Source organism: Dermacentor andersoni, chromosome 7 (assembly GCF_023375885.2).
Source record: "Dermacentor andersoni chromosome 7, qqDerAnde1_hic_scaffold, whole genome shotgun sequence".
Taxonomy (NCBI): Eukaryota; Metazoa; Arthropoda; class Arachnida; order Ixodida; family Ixodidae; genus Dermacentor; species Dermacentor andersoni.
Window position 1 is genome coordinate 43083921 of NC_092820.1, and position 13605 is coordinate 43097525.

General features: G+C 46.0%; 1 protein-coding gene across 1 annotated transcript; it reads left to right on the plus strand.

Annotated features, from left to right (window-relative positions):
• Positions 1–8003: 8003 nt before the first annotated feature.
• On the plus strand, positions 8004–8713 carry LOC129385913 (uncharacterized). Its single transcript, XM_055073072.2, has 2 exons — positions 8004–8132; positions 8342–8713. Exons 1-2 carry the CDS (start codon positions 8004–8006, stop codon positions 8711–8713), a joined length of 501 nt encoding a protein of 166 aa, XP_054929047.2.
• Positions 8714–13605: the final 4892 nt, after the last annotated feature.

Here is a 13605-nt window from a genome sequence, read left to right on the forward strand (position 1 = left end):
TAGGCCCTAGAAGATGCCGTCAAAATCCAAGACTTCACAGCCCCCAGGTGCGGGTACCTAAGTAGGCGGCGCCACCGTATTTCGTTCTCGAGCTTTTTCTGGCTTACCAAACATCTTATCGTTGTAAGAGCGGTGTTTCGGTGTCGTAGAAGGGTAATTTACTGATGCAACAGAAATCATTTTTCACTTTAGTGTGCCTTTAAGCATCGAATGGCGCCCCGACTGCTATACAGTACAAGGCAAGCACTTGCGGAAAACAATAAACATCCCTGAGGTCGCCGACAGATATTTCAGACACCGAAAATGCCGCACAAATTTTTATATATTCGGGCAGTCTTAAAAAAAACAAAAACAAATCGGGATGGTAAATTTGATTTCCTTGTTTTCTGAGAACGCCCCCACAGCGATAAATTTGTTTACAGGCTTTCTTTTGCTCAAATTTGTGCTGCATTAAAAGGAAATTAATTTAAGATTTCGTGATGGACGAGGTCATGGGTTCATATCGCATTCACCTGCTACTCAGTCTGATTTGAGTCGGCTCACCATGAAGTGCAAATACCGAAGACGCAGCCTTGAGTCTAGGCGCTGACAGTTTAGGCTGTCTTGCGAAAAGTCAGTTTGGAACATTATTGGCTTAATTCCTATAGCCAGCTTGTGCCCTCTTCCCTCCAGTAAACGTGCACACGAACTTTCTAAGTGTTCGCTGTAGTTGCCGTCTCATTGACTGAGGATCCAGAAACCGGGTCATGCACGTGTTGCCGTGACGTCAACCCGTGCGCGGGACCTCACGCCCGATCCCGCGGCGGCTTAGCGGCTATGGTGCAGCGCTGCTGAGGACGACGCCACGGGTTCAAATCCCGGCCGTAGCGACCGCATTTCGATGAGGGGCGGAATGCACAAACTGCCCGTGTCCAGTGCATTGAGGGCATGTTAAAGATATCCTGGTGGTTAAAATTAATCCGCAGTCCACCACTACGGTGTGCTTCATGATCGAATCGTGATTTTGGCACATAAAATTCCCAGAATGCAATGCAAACACCGATGCACCGTCTACTCATGTGAAACACTTTAACGGTGAACTTCCCGGAAATACTTGCCGTGCCCCGCCCAAAGTTAGGGTGGGTTGCCTTTTATGAGGAGGGGCCGTACGCGAGTAAATATGGTATTTACATCCCAAAGCTGGCATCCGATCTCTTTGTGTCAACAAAATGCCTCCTGCGCGCTCAAATTCTCTACTTTCATCACCGAAGTTTCGGCCCACCCGGAATGCATTTTTCATATCTTGGCTCTAGTTACGTTACCTTGTGTCCTGTCTGACCGAAGGACAGCGCAACGGTGGAGCGAAAGCAGTACGACTTTATTTAGCCACCAACTTACCAGCGGCCAGCGAAATGCCCGGTTCTATGTTACGGAAATGAAAGCGCTCGAGAGCTTGAATGCCGGCTCCCTTTGAGCACAGCCAAAGGGTGTGCATACTCCCCTCTTTACTCACTGCTCCGTGCGCGGACCCTGTAAGATGCTGTAAATGAATGAATTATCTAGATCGTCCACCACTTTTCAACAGGCACGACTACAACCAGACACACGAAGACACACGAAAGCGTTCCTGTTAGGACGGGGCCAGTAAGCACATTCTACGTACGTGTTGTAGATCGATCTGTTCAATAGCAGAATGGTGAAGCCGTCGAAGCGGCTCGGCAGATCCTCGTGTACCTGCGTACGCTCGGCCGCACAATTTATCTCCGGAATCGAAGAGCTGCGGGTTCCGTTGCCTGCGCCAATTGCGCCCTTGGCTTGCCGTCAACTGTCGCGTAACGAAGCGTCGTGCTGCTTCTTTTTCCCCAAGATCTTTGTTGCATGGTGACCTGAATCAATGGTGCCATTTATTATCGGACGGCAGTAAGTAATAGCTCTGTGCGGCTGTTTCGGCGAGCTGTAACTAAAAGCGGGGGCAATTATTTCTCGCTCACACGAAAGGGGGAGGGATGCAAGTACCGCGAGCTTTGTACAGAGGCGGTGTGTTACCCCCGTCTCTGTCCAAAAGATATTGTCAGGCGAGCTCTGGCGAGTTCAGCGGCGCAATCCCAGAAAGGGCCAAATTGAGTGGAAGGGACGCGACGCCCCAATGCCTCCAAGTCGTTGCGTTGTGTTTGTGTTACGTTTCTGCGTGGAGCACCTGTGCACACGGGGATGATGGAGATCACTGTCAAAACTCACTTCCACTGTACCGGAAAAACTACTCGCCCCGTATATAGTTTATGAAACGAGGCATCTTGCTTCGCACCAAATTGTTTTCACCGAAAACGGAAAGTTGTCGGCAAGAGAAGGGGCCGATTGCGTTTCTTAATTTCTTGCTGCCTTTTGTTTCAGGCTCGGCGCGAGCTGGTGTAAAACGCAAATACCTGACATGGAATCGAGTCGGCGATCATGCAGTTTTCGGTTGAGCCACAATATATGACCGCAGCATTGACAGATGTCTTCAATAATTGAGGCATGCGTATGTACAGCTGCATATTGATCACTGCAGCTGTTTTCGTTTTGCGCTTGACGAGTTTTTTTCCGAGATTTCCTGGCTGGTGAAACAGTTGTTGAGAATAAACCTGCGAAAAACAACCAGAAAAAAGGAAGAGGCCCCGGACTTCTCTGAGTTTGCAAAATGTACAATCATTGTATAACTTCGTGCCTACACGAGATGGGGTCGAGAAATAATATTTTTAATCCTAGTTTCTTTGAAGACCCACGGGGTGTCAGTTTAAATTGACGCGCATGAATGAGCTCGCAGATGGGGCGGTATTACTGGAGCCGTTCCCAGCCTGCTACGAAGACAGTCGCCCATGTACAGGAAGGAGTTCATCGCAAGCAACAAAGTGATGCGCTAGGAAACAATCCTTGAAATAGTCCGAGTAACAGACTGTCTTCCATCAGGCAAGTCAGTCTCTGTCGCGTGCACTGGTCAATATCTTGATCACAAGTGTAAAAAAAAAAAAATGCGTATCAGACGCACTCTGGGAATCGATGCAAATGAAGGTTTGTGTACTGTTGGCGGCGATTGCACAATTTTTAGTCCAATACGATAGCGGTGAGTTGATGTTAAACGTTACCTTACGTGCACCACTGATGCTTGTCTGCGCAGTCCACAGAACACACAGGGAAACGCCTTTGCTTGTGACGTTGTTGTGCGTCATTGTTCATAATCTATGAGAGGGCACATGGCGCATCACATCGTGGCAGAAGTGTTGAACTTCAACTGAATTATGGTGCGGTACGAAATTCGATTATTATTCTAACTGTATGTATACACTGCAGATACACACTCACGGTCTGCACCCGGTTTTGCTGTGTATTGAAGACGCTCCTATGCCGTGCGATGCTTCTTTCGGGCCTGAGTGTCCTTGACGCTGAGTGCAGGCTTTCGAGCCATTTTGCTGGCGCGTGTTTATGTGCTCCTTCTGCATACGTGGCCAACACGCTCTTGAGACACCAGCTCCAAGCGCTCTCTGTACGATTGTAATGTTTACACTATCACAACCCAGCACGCCACCTCCACGGCTCAGCATCTGCATTTTTGTCACATAGGTAAGCAAGCACAGCCTGTGTCATACGCACAAACTGTGAGAGGCTGCCGCGCCAGCGCTGACCGGGATGCGCGGAGGCGAGCGTCATCTGGTATTGTTGCAAGAAACACTTCGGCACATGCGGCAAGACCATCACGGCAGCAGCAGCGACCGGAAAGTCGGGAGAAGCTGCAAAGAAAGCTTCGATTTAAAAGAAAACGAACTTCGTGCCTTCGAAATAGTCAAGAGCACCATCTGTACGCGTCTTTGCGGCTTTGCACGTAATTTTGTAATGGCGTTTGTAATCAAGGCGCAAGAGAACTGAGCTATCGTCATTCTTTACGAGGACGACTGGCAATGCCAACGGGCTTTGGGACGGCTGGATTGCATCACGCTGAAGCATATCCCTCGCTTGTTCGTTGATGGCATGTCATTCAGAAGCTTTGAATTGCTAAGAACGCTGCCAGACCGAGCCGCGCGAATTGGGGCTCGATGCTTCGGGAGACGGCGGTGGCGCGTCCCAGAGAACGTTGATGGCAGTCGAAGGAGGTCGTAAATTCGTGTGGCAAAAGGGAGTATCAAAGAGGATTGAGGAATCCACTGTTTGACCATAGTCGAGACATTCTCCGCGATGCAGAGTAATTGGCAATGGTACACTGCACCTCGCTAACCGGAGTTTCTTCTTCGTTACTCACTATTTTTATTCCATTACTCACGAAGTGTGCAGTACAAGAACGTTTTATTGCACTGCACTCTGTACTGCGGAGTATTCGTGGTACGAGACTTCTGTTGGGCTCTCATTTGGCTTCAATATCTGGCTCCATTTGAAGTTTCTCGGCACCATTAAGAAATAGGTACAGAATTAATTTCAAACAAATTTTACCAGACAATCAGGATTCTATTGGAGAGCGTGAAATTTCAAGCACAGAAATCGGGGTGCTTTTGCTCGGGTGCATAGAAATGCCATCTTCTACACTCACCTTCGCCCCTCTACCGATGCGCATGTGCGGTATGTAGGGAACGCTTCGGGATAACCACAGCGGCGACTCGGGCGTTGAGATCGTGAACGTTAATGCCGAACCACTCCCGGTCCGGGAACCGAGACACGCCCACGGGAACAGGCTGTATTTGTGCCGGGATTCCGGATAGGCCGCCATTGGAATTTGAACCTGGCAACGTTTAACGCTAGAACGTTATCTAGTGAGGCGAGACTAGCAGTGCTATTGCAGGAATTAGAGGCAGTAAATGGGATATAATAGGGCTCAGTGAAGTTAGGAGGCCAAAAGAAGCATAGGCAGTGCTAAAAAGCGGGCACGTCCTGTGCTACCCGAACTTAGCGGAGAGGCGAGAACTAGGAGTCGGATTCCGGATTAATAAGAATATAGCTGGTAACACACAGGAATTCTATAGCGTTAACAAGAGGGTGGCAGGTCTTGTTGTGAAACTTAATAAGAGGTGCAAAATGAAGGTTGTACAGCTCTACGCCCCTACATCCAGTCATGATGACCAGTAAGTCGAAAGCTTCTATGAAGACGTGGCATCGGCGGTGGGTAGAGGGAAAACAAAATACACTATACTGATGGGCGACTTCAATGCCAAGGTAGGCAAGAAGCAGGCTGGAGACAAGGCAATGGGGGAATATGGCATAGGCACTAGGAATAGCAGGGGAGAGTTATTAGTAGAGTTTGCGGAACAGAATAATATGCGGATAAGGATTACCTTCTTCCGCGAACGGGATAGCCGAAAGTGGACGTGGAGGAGCCCGAATGGCGAGACTATAAATGAAATAGACCTCATACTCTGCGCTAACCCTGGCATCATACAAGATGAGGACGTGCTCAGCAAGGTCCGCTGCAGTGACCATAGGATGGTAAGAACTCGAATTAGCCTAGACCTGAGCAGCGAACGGAAGAAACTGGTACATAAGAAGCCGATCAATGAGTTAGCGGTAAGAGGGAAAATAGAGGAACACGAGATCAAGCTACAGAACAGGTATTTGGCTTTAACTCAGGAAGAGGACCTTAGTGTTGAAGCAATGAACGACAATCTTGTGGGCATCATTAAAGAGTGTGCAATAGAAGTGGGTGGTAACTCCGTTAGACAGGATACCAGTAGGCTATCGCAGGAGACGAAAGATCTGATCAAGAAACGCCAATGTATGAAAGCCTCTAACCCTACAGCTAGAATAGAACTGGCAGAACTTTCCAAGTTAATCAACAAGCATAAGACAGCTGACATAAGGAAGCATAGTATGGATAGAATTGAACATGCTCTCAGGAACGGAGGAAGCCTAAAAGCAATGAAGAAGAAACTAGGAATTGGCAAGAATCAGATGTATCCCTTAAGAGACAAAGCCTGCAATATCATTACTAATGTGGATGAGATAGTTCAAGTCGCTGAGGAGTTCTGTAGAGATTTATACAGTACCAGTGGCACCCACTACGATAATGGAAGAGAGAATAGTCTAGAGGAATTCGACATCCCACAGGCAGCGCCGGAAGAAGTAAAGAAAGCCTCGGGAGCTATGCAAAGAGGGAAGGCAGCTGGGGAGGATCTGGTAACATCAGATTTGTTGAAGGATGGCGAGCAGATTGTTCTAGAAAAGCTGGCCACCCTGTATACGCAATGCCTCATGACCTCGAGCGTACCGGAATCTTGGAAGAACGTTCATATAATCCTAATCCATAAGAAAGGGGACGCCAAACACTTGAAAAATTATAGACCGGTCAGCTTAGTGTCAGTTGCCTACAAACTATTTACTAAGGTAATCGGAAATAGAGTCTGATCAGGTTACTCCTCTGCAAACGGGCAAGCCACGTGCGTAAACCACATGATGATGATTCTGTGTGCGAATGTATCAAACCATTGCACGGCGGGCCAACAGTTAACATTCTATACGAGAGCACTTGATCAGTAGAGAGCTCCCTTTGCTGCCAAAAGTTAAAGCTCTACCGCTTACACACCTGTCACGCGTTCGCACTGCCTACAGCGTCACCAATTATAGCACGTGACTTCGGGTATTCGTTAAAAGTAGAGCACGCAGATCAACCACTGGTAGTGTGCCATGCAGCAAGAAAGGAAGAAAATGAAATGAAAAAAAAGCAAGCATTGTGACGTTTACGTGGCGTCGTCCTTCGACGCCAGTAAGAGAAAACACAGCTAAGAAAGTCATAAACTTTGCGATGACTCGTAGAAAGAAATACTCGGAATCTTTATGTTGGTAGTGAAGGTGGGCCACCCGAAAGCGTTTGTGACACGACATTTCAATTTATACTATCTCCTCTAATAATAAACCGATTTAAGAATTATTAAACTAAGACGCTCCATAGATGGCGCTTTACAGTGGCCAAAATAAAACCAAAATATGCGATCAGACTTGGGGAGTGTCTATTTAATATAGCCTCTGTGCATGCGTCGGCTAAAGGACCTCAAAGCAGACAAAATCTTCAATTCGATTACACGTTGGTTTTGTGTGGCATTGGTAGGCTTTACACCTCTGCTCTCCATCCCAAACACCCCCCCCCCCCCCCGTCGCCCCTATAGGAAAAGCTGCCACAGTATGGTGCTTTCTCGCACAACTCGTGCTCTTCCGTTCCTTGAGCGAATGTAGTCTTTACGACGATCAAAGCAGCAAAAAATGAGGCGGCTCGGGGATTTGGAGCCGGCACGCTGACTGACGCGTAGCTAACACTACTGTTGGTTATGCAGGTCCTTATTGCAATCGGATCAGCGATCCTGCTCGGTGTGGATGGCGACCGGGCACTGCTCCCACTCTCGCCGAAACCGTCTTCATCAAGCGAAATCGGATGGACCACGACGACAAACAACTTTAACAGCGGATTGCCAGTTATCACCGGCTTACATCACCGTTTGAAAGAGCCGCTCGTCGACGATGAACTACCAGTCCCGGTTGAGCATCGAGGACCACGTGACACCAACCGAACCTACTTAACCGCGCAGCATTTTGGCTTCGTGGGATTTGGAGCCGGCACGCTGGCTGACGCGCAGCTAAGACTACTGTTGGTTATGCAGGTCCTTATTGCAATCGGATCAGCGATCTTGCTCGTTGTGGATGGCGACCGGGCACTGCTCCCACTCTCGCCGAAACCGTCTTCATGAAGCGAAATAGGATGGACCACGATGACAAACAACTTTAACAGCGGGTTGCCAGTTATCACCGGCTTACATCGCCGTTTGAAAGAGCCGCTCGTCGACGATGAACTACCAGTCCCTGTTGAGCATCGAGGACCACGTGACACCAACCGAACCTACTTAACCGCGCAGCATTTTGGCTTCGTGGGATTTGGCGCCGGCACGCTGGCTGACGCGTAGCTAAGACTACTGTTGGTTATGCAGGTTAGTACTTACTATCCAATGCAACTTCATGGTCCGCTATGTGCTTTGCCGGCTCCTCCCACGATAATTGCTACTGCGCACCGTCGCAGACGAATGTGCGCGCGAGTGTCTTGCCGAAATTTCCGCCTCTTTGTGAATAGAGTGCTGTACTTGATTCTTCTTTTGTTGCTATGGGGCGATGTCGAGCTTAATCCTGGACCTCTCACCGAAGCAGCAATGGAGGTACTTAAAAGTTTACAGGCTGGTCAGGCAGCAATAATGAGCAAGCTAGATACCATCGTACCAAGTTAGCCAAACACGAGGCTATGCTGGCGGAGGTAAACAGTAGGCTTGGTGTAACCGAGGAACGGGTTGGAACGGTAAATAAATTAGTGTCGGATCGAGGAAATGCAATAAGATCACTTGAACAACAAGTATCTGCCGTGCGAAAGAAAAACGTCGATCTTGAAAACAGAAGTCGCAGGCTTAATCTTGTCTTCTATGGAATAGATGACGGAAACCATTCTGAAACGTGGATTCAATCAGAAAACTTGGTTAAAGATATTTGCAAAACTAACCTGGGGATCGAACTGAATTCGATACAAAGGGCACACCGAGTAGGTCGTTACAGCGTTAGGTTCAAAAGGCCAGTCCTAGTAAATTTTTCTTCATATAAGGAAAAACAGGACGTCTTGTCAAATGCTAATAAGTTCAAGGGGTCACCCTACAGTGTGGATCAGGATTATTCATCCGATACCCGAGAAATACGGAAGCATCTGTGGGAATACGCAAAAGTTAAAAAAGCGGACAGCAAAACAAGGTAAAGCTAGACTTCGACAAACTTATTACTAACGGAAAATCCTTCACGTGGGACAAAGAAAAAAAAGAAGTTGTTCCATTCAGGGAACGATGACGCAATAGAAAGGAAATGAAACAAGTGTGTCGTAACCTCGTTGCCGTTGTAGTAAACTGTAGGAGTATAATATACAAAGTCAATGAATTCGCTGGTCTGATAGAGTCTGTCAAGGCTGATATCGTTTTTGGCACAGAATCGTGGCTGAACCCGTCTATCACGGATAGTGAAGTATTCCCTAAAGAAATCATTGCTTATCGGAAGGACAGGCCCCGCCTCGGTGGAGGGGTGTTTTTGTTAATTCACTCTTCTCTGAAATCATTTATGCTAGATCTTGATACCTACGATGTTGAATCAATTTGGTGCTCAGTCACCCTACCTGGTAACTCCTCATACGCTGTTGGATCATTCTGCAGACCACCGAACTCAAATTTAAAACTGTTGCAATCTTTGTTTGACATCGTTTCGGAGGCATCCCGGCAGCCTATTTTGCTTGCGGGTGATTTTAACTTACCTGGCTTGGAATGGCTAGAAGGTGATTGTGTATGCAAAGTTGACATCCGTATTAACCCAGAAATGAAAAACATTGTAAACACCTTCGGACTGTTACAGTATGTCAATGCTCCAACTCGGAATAGTAACATTCTGGACCTTTTGTTCTGCACTTCACCTACCCTTATTAGCTCGGTTTATATAACACCAGGAATAAGTGACCATGCCGTCATTGCAAACATTAAAACAGATATTAACCGATCAACGTCACCCACTTCAAGGAGAGTTTTTTTCTTCGAAAAAGGTGATTATCCTAGTATCTCCCAGGAGCTCCTCGATTACTTGCCGGTTTTTGAATGTCTTGCTGAGGATTACGACATCCATGATTTATGGCGGGTATTTAAAGATAAACTGCTTGAGCTTACGTACAAGTATGTTCCAAGCATAGACTCCACCAGACTCAAGAAACGTAAAAAACCCTGGGTGAATTCGCGTATTCTCAGAATAATTAAAAAAAGAAAGAGAGCATTTAATAGATACAAAAAAACTAAAAGTATGAATCACATAAAGAAGTTATCTGAAGTAACACAGGAGTATAAGTTTGCTATAAAAAATACGAAGGAAGAGTACTTTAAGACACTCAACGACAGAATGAAAACTAATCCTAAACATTTTTGGAGGTTTTTAAAAGGATGCGGATCAGATTTTGTAGGAATAAATGAAATTGTTTGTAATCAACAAATAATTACAGACGATATTGAAAAGGCAACGTGTTTGAATACATATTTTCAATCTGTCTTCCTACCTAAATGCAATCATAGCTCTACACCACAAGCAAGCAGACTTCCTTTAATGGAACAAGTTGAATTAAGCGTTAGAGGCATCGAGGCACTCCTAAAGGTCATAGATGAAACCAAAGCAAACGGTCCGGATGGTATATCTCCACGTATACTAAAGCGGTGTGCTGCACCTATCTCGATGTACCTTTATTTAATCTATGTGAAATAGCTATCCACAGGACTCTTACCTAATGATTGGAAAACCACTCAAGTTGCACCTATTCATAAAGGGGGTTCGAAAAGAGATCCATCTCGTGCAAGATCATTGAGCATATTATATATGCTGAGATAATGTGTCATATAACAAATAATAATATACTGATCAAAGAACAACATGGGTTTCGGAAAGGTGTATCTTGCACAACACAATTACTTGAATTTTATCATGAATTGGCATTCGATGTTGACGAGGGAGGACAAACAGATTGTGTCTTTTTAGACTTTCGCAAGGCATTCGACACAGTGTCACATCCACTTCTTCTTATTAAACTTAAAATGTTAAATATTCACTCAAGCGTACTCACTTGGATTGAAAATTATCTGTCTCAGCGCCGACAATGTGTTGTTTTGAACGGCAAAAGCTCGGCATACGCTGACGTGACGTCAGGAGTCCCACAGGGCTCAGTCTTAGGGCCACTTTTGTTTTTACTTTATATAAATAATATCTCTGTTGGTATTTCTTCATGTGTACGGTTGTTTGCTGACGATTGTGTTGTTTATAGGAAAATTAAGAGTGAACAAGATGCTGCCATGTTACAATCTGACTTAGAGTGTATTAATACTTGGTGTTCCACATGGAAGATGAATTTGAATTTAAAAAAGTGTGTTCATGTATATTTTACAAGAAAGAAGAAACGGATTGTAAATCTTTACCAGATAAATAATACCCTGATAAAAAACGAACCTATATACAAGTATCTAGGTGTGACGCTATCATTCGACTGCTCATGGTCTGCTCATGTGGATGACGTCATTGTAAAAGCTGGTACGGCACTCAATTTTATTCAGAGGAACTTGAAATGTTCACAGCCGAACCTAAAGAAAACTGCTTACCTAACATGTGTTAGACCAATCTTAGAATACCCCTGTGCCGTCTGGGACCCCGCGCAAAAGAACTTGATTGATAAGCTGGAAGGAATTCAAAACCGAGCTGCTAGGTTCGTCCTGGGGCGGTATGGGCGGAGAGAAAGTTGTACTAAAATGAAACTTGAATTGAATTGGGAACTGCTTTCCTCTAGACGGAAAAAGTTCAGACTGAAGTTTTTATACCTCATATTTAATAATAAGACTGGAATTAGCAGTAAAAGCTACTTGAAAGAACCACATTATATTTCTAGGCGTAATGGCCATTCACTTAAAATCCGCGAATACCGTGCCAGGACGTACTTGTTTGCGGATTCCTTTTTTGTCAGAACTATTGTGGAGTGGAATCAGCAGTGTGAAGAGCAAGTGTGCTGTACGAATGAAGATTTGTTTTTTTCCCTGCTGTAACCCCCCTGCTATAACGCCTTCGGGCAATGCGGGGTAATTGTTGAATAAAGAATAAAGAATAAAGAACAAAGCAAGCTTTGTTGTTTTATTAATGGCCAGGAAACTCGACTGACACTTGGTGATTTCGCTTTCGCAGTAGGCGCTATGCAAGTAGGCATGCTTCCCCGCCGGTAACGACGTGGCCTAGTCGACCCTTCCCGTAGTGCAGTTGGTTTCAAAAAGGGTCGCCTAGTGTTCGGAGCGGCTTGTTCTAAAATGTTCATTGCCTCGTATGATATAAGCCGTGGTCGAGCTATAAATCTACTAGCACACGCCATAGCCTGTTTATTCTACAAAGCAAGTGAGAGCACAAAAGATGCCATAGAAAGGCTATGTTTTCAATCAATCGCGTCCCAAATTTTCCCCACGGAGATTTAGGAAACATCTGCTTTGGTGAACTTTCTCAGATTATTAAAAACAAGTGTGTTCGATGAGTAACGAAGCAATGCGTGAATGTCTTCGTGAATGGCACAGAAAGACGTTTTTTTCTAACGCGGATACATATTGCCTGCAACTCACTTTTGTAACCGTAGAGGTATCAGAAATGTTTTAGTCCATGCAAATCCCTCTGTTGGCTAAAATGCCTAGAATTTTGTGTTGAAGTACGGAGTTTATTCCCTGCGCTACAGATATCCAAGAATGAGATAGTTACAGAGGGCATTACCTTAGAACTGGAAAAGTTGACTGCCTTGTATCACGGTGATGCAACTGAAAAACGGGGTAAGCACTGAATGGGAAGTGCCCCGCATTTTACCCAAAAATGACTCGTCGAGAAAAATCCTGCATTGGGCAGCGCCTTTTCCTGGACGTACGAATCCACTGTGGTGCGTCAGTTGTTACGAAATTCTGCTTAGAAGCACTAGGTTGCCGGCTGCATTCCAGGCCGCACTGTGACTGGTGCGGAAAGCAGGAACGCTCCTGTGCTAACATTTAGGTGCACATTAAAGGCGCCAGGGTGGTCGTAATTATTTCGGAGGTCAGCCGCTACTACATCTCTCATAGCTAAAGTTGGTTTGGGGCATTCAACCCCATAATTACTTTTTTTTCTCAGAGGAACGATGGCGAAGTGGCAGTATCATTTGTACAAGAAGGCGCTTTTTTCTTTGGACGCAACAAAAAAGCAACAGATCAAGATGGATCGAGACTGGTTTCTTGGCGCTATCAATTCTCCTTACCGTTTGTGCGTGGAACCCACGTTGCTTCTCAGACTCCGTTGGTCCGCTTACGTATGGCTCGCGTCTCGCGACCTCCCCGGCCAGCACATCGCTGACGCCGCCGGCCGAATCGGCCTTGGCTTGTCGCTGCGCTGCCACCGAGCGAGCTGGACTGACAACAGCGGGACCAGCTTTCACATGGAGAGCGTTGCGTGAGGTGTGGTCGATCGTGGACAACTGTCCCATAGCACCCTGCTTGGATAGATTTTGTCTCGGCGCAGTCGTCGATGGCTGAGTCGGGGTTGGTGCAAGTTCGAACGACTTCTTCGCTGCTGACTTGCGTAGCTGCATATTGTTTACAACGGTGCTTAGTGAGTGATGCTGTCAGGTTGCAGCATTTGGTTTGAATATCGCATTGTAGTCCTTTCAAGTTAGCAGGCCCATAGATGTGTAGTACTGCGCTATAGCTTATGTAGCGTTTTCTTTTATATATAAGTTAGTGGTCGCGTGATGCGTTACATACGCATTTGTGTTGAAACATGGCTACACGTATGCAACCGCAAGGTGTCAAAGGCCATCTTGATGCCACTACGCTCTGTGAAACAAGAATAGAAGAGTTCTCGTGTCGCTATACAAAGTGCCTGCAGGAATCTGCGTCTAAAGCTCCTGAAAATGTGCAAGAAATAGTTTTGTTGAAGTAGAATTCATTTAACCACTCTCGTTTCTCGTCAAAACACAGTACGAAATACGGAGGGTACCCTTCAGAGGCGTTAGAATTTCAGTAAAGTTTGTTCACTTTTCTGTTTAAGTCTCTGCCCGTGCTAGACGACTCAGTCGGCATCATCACA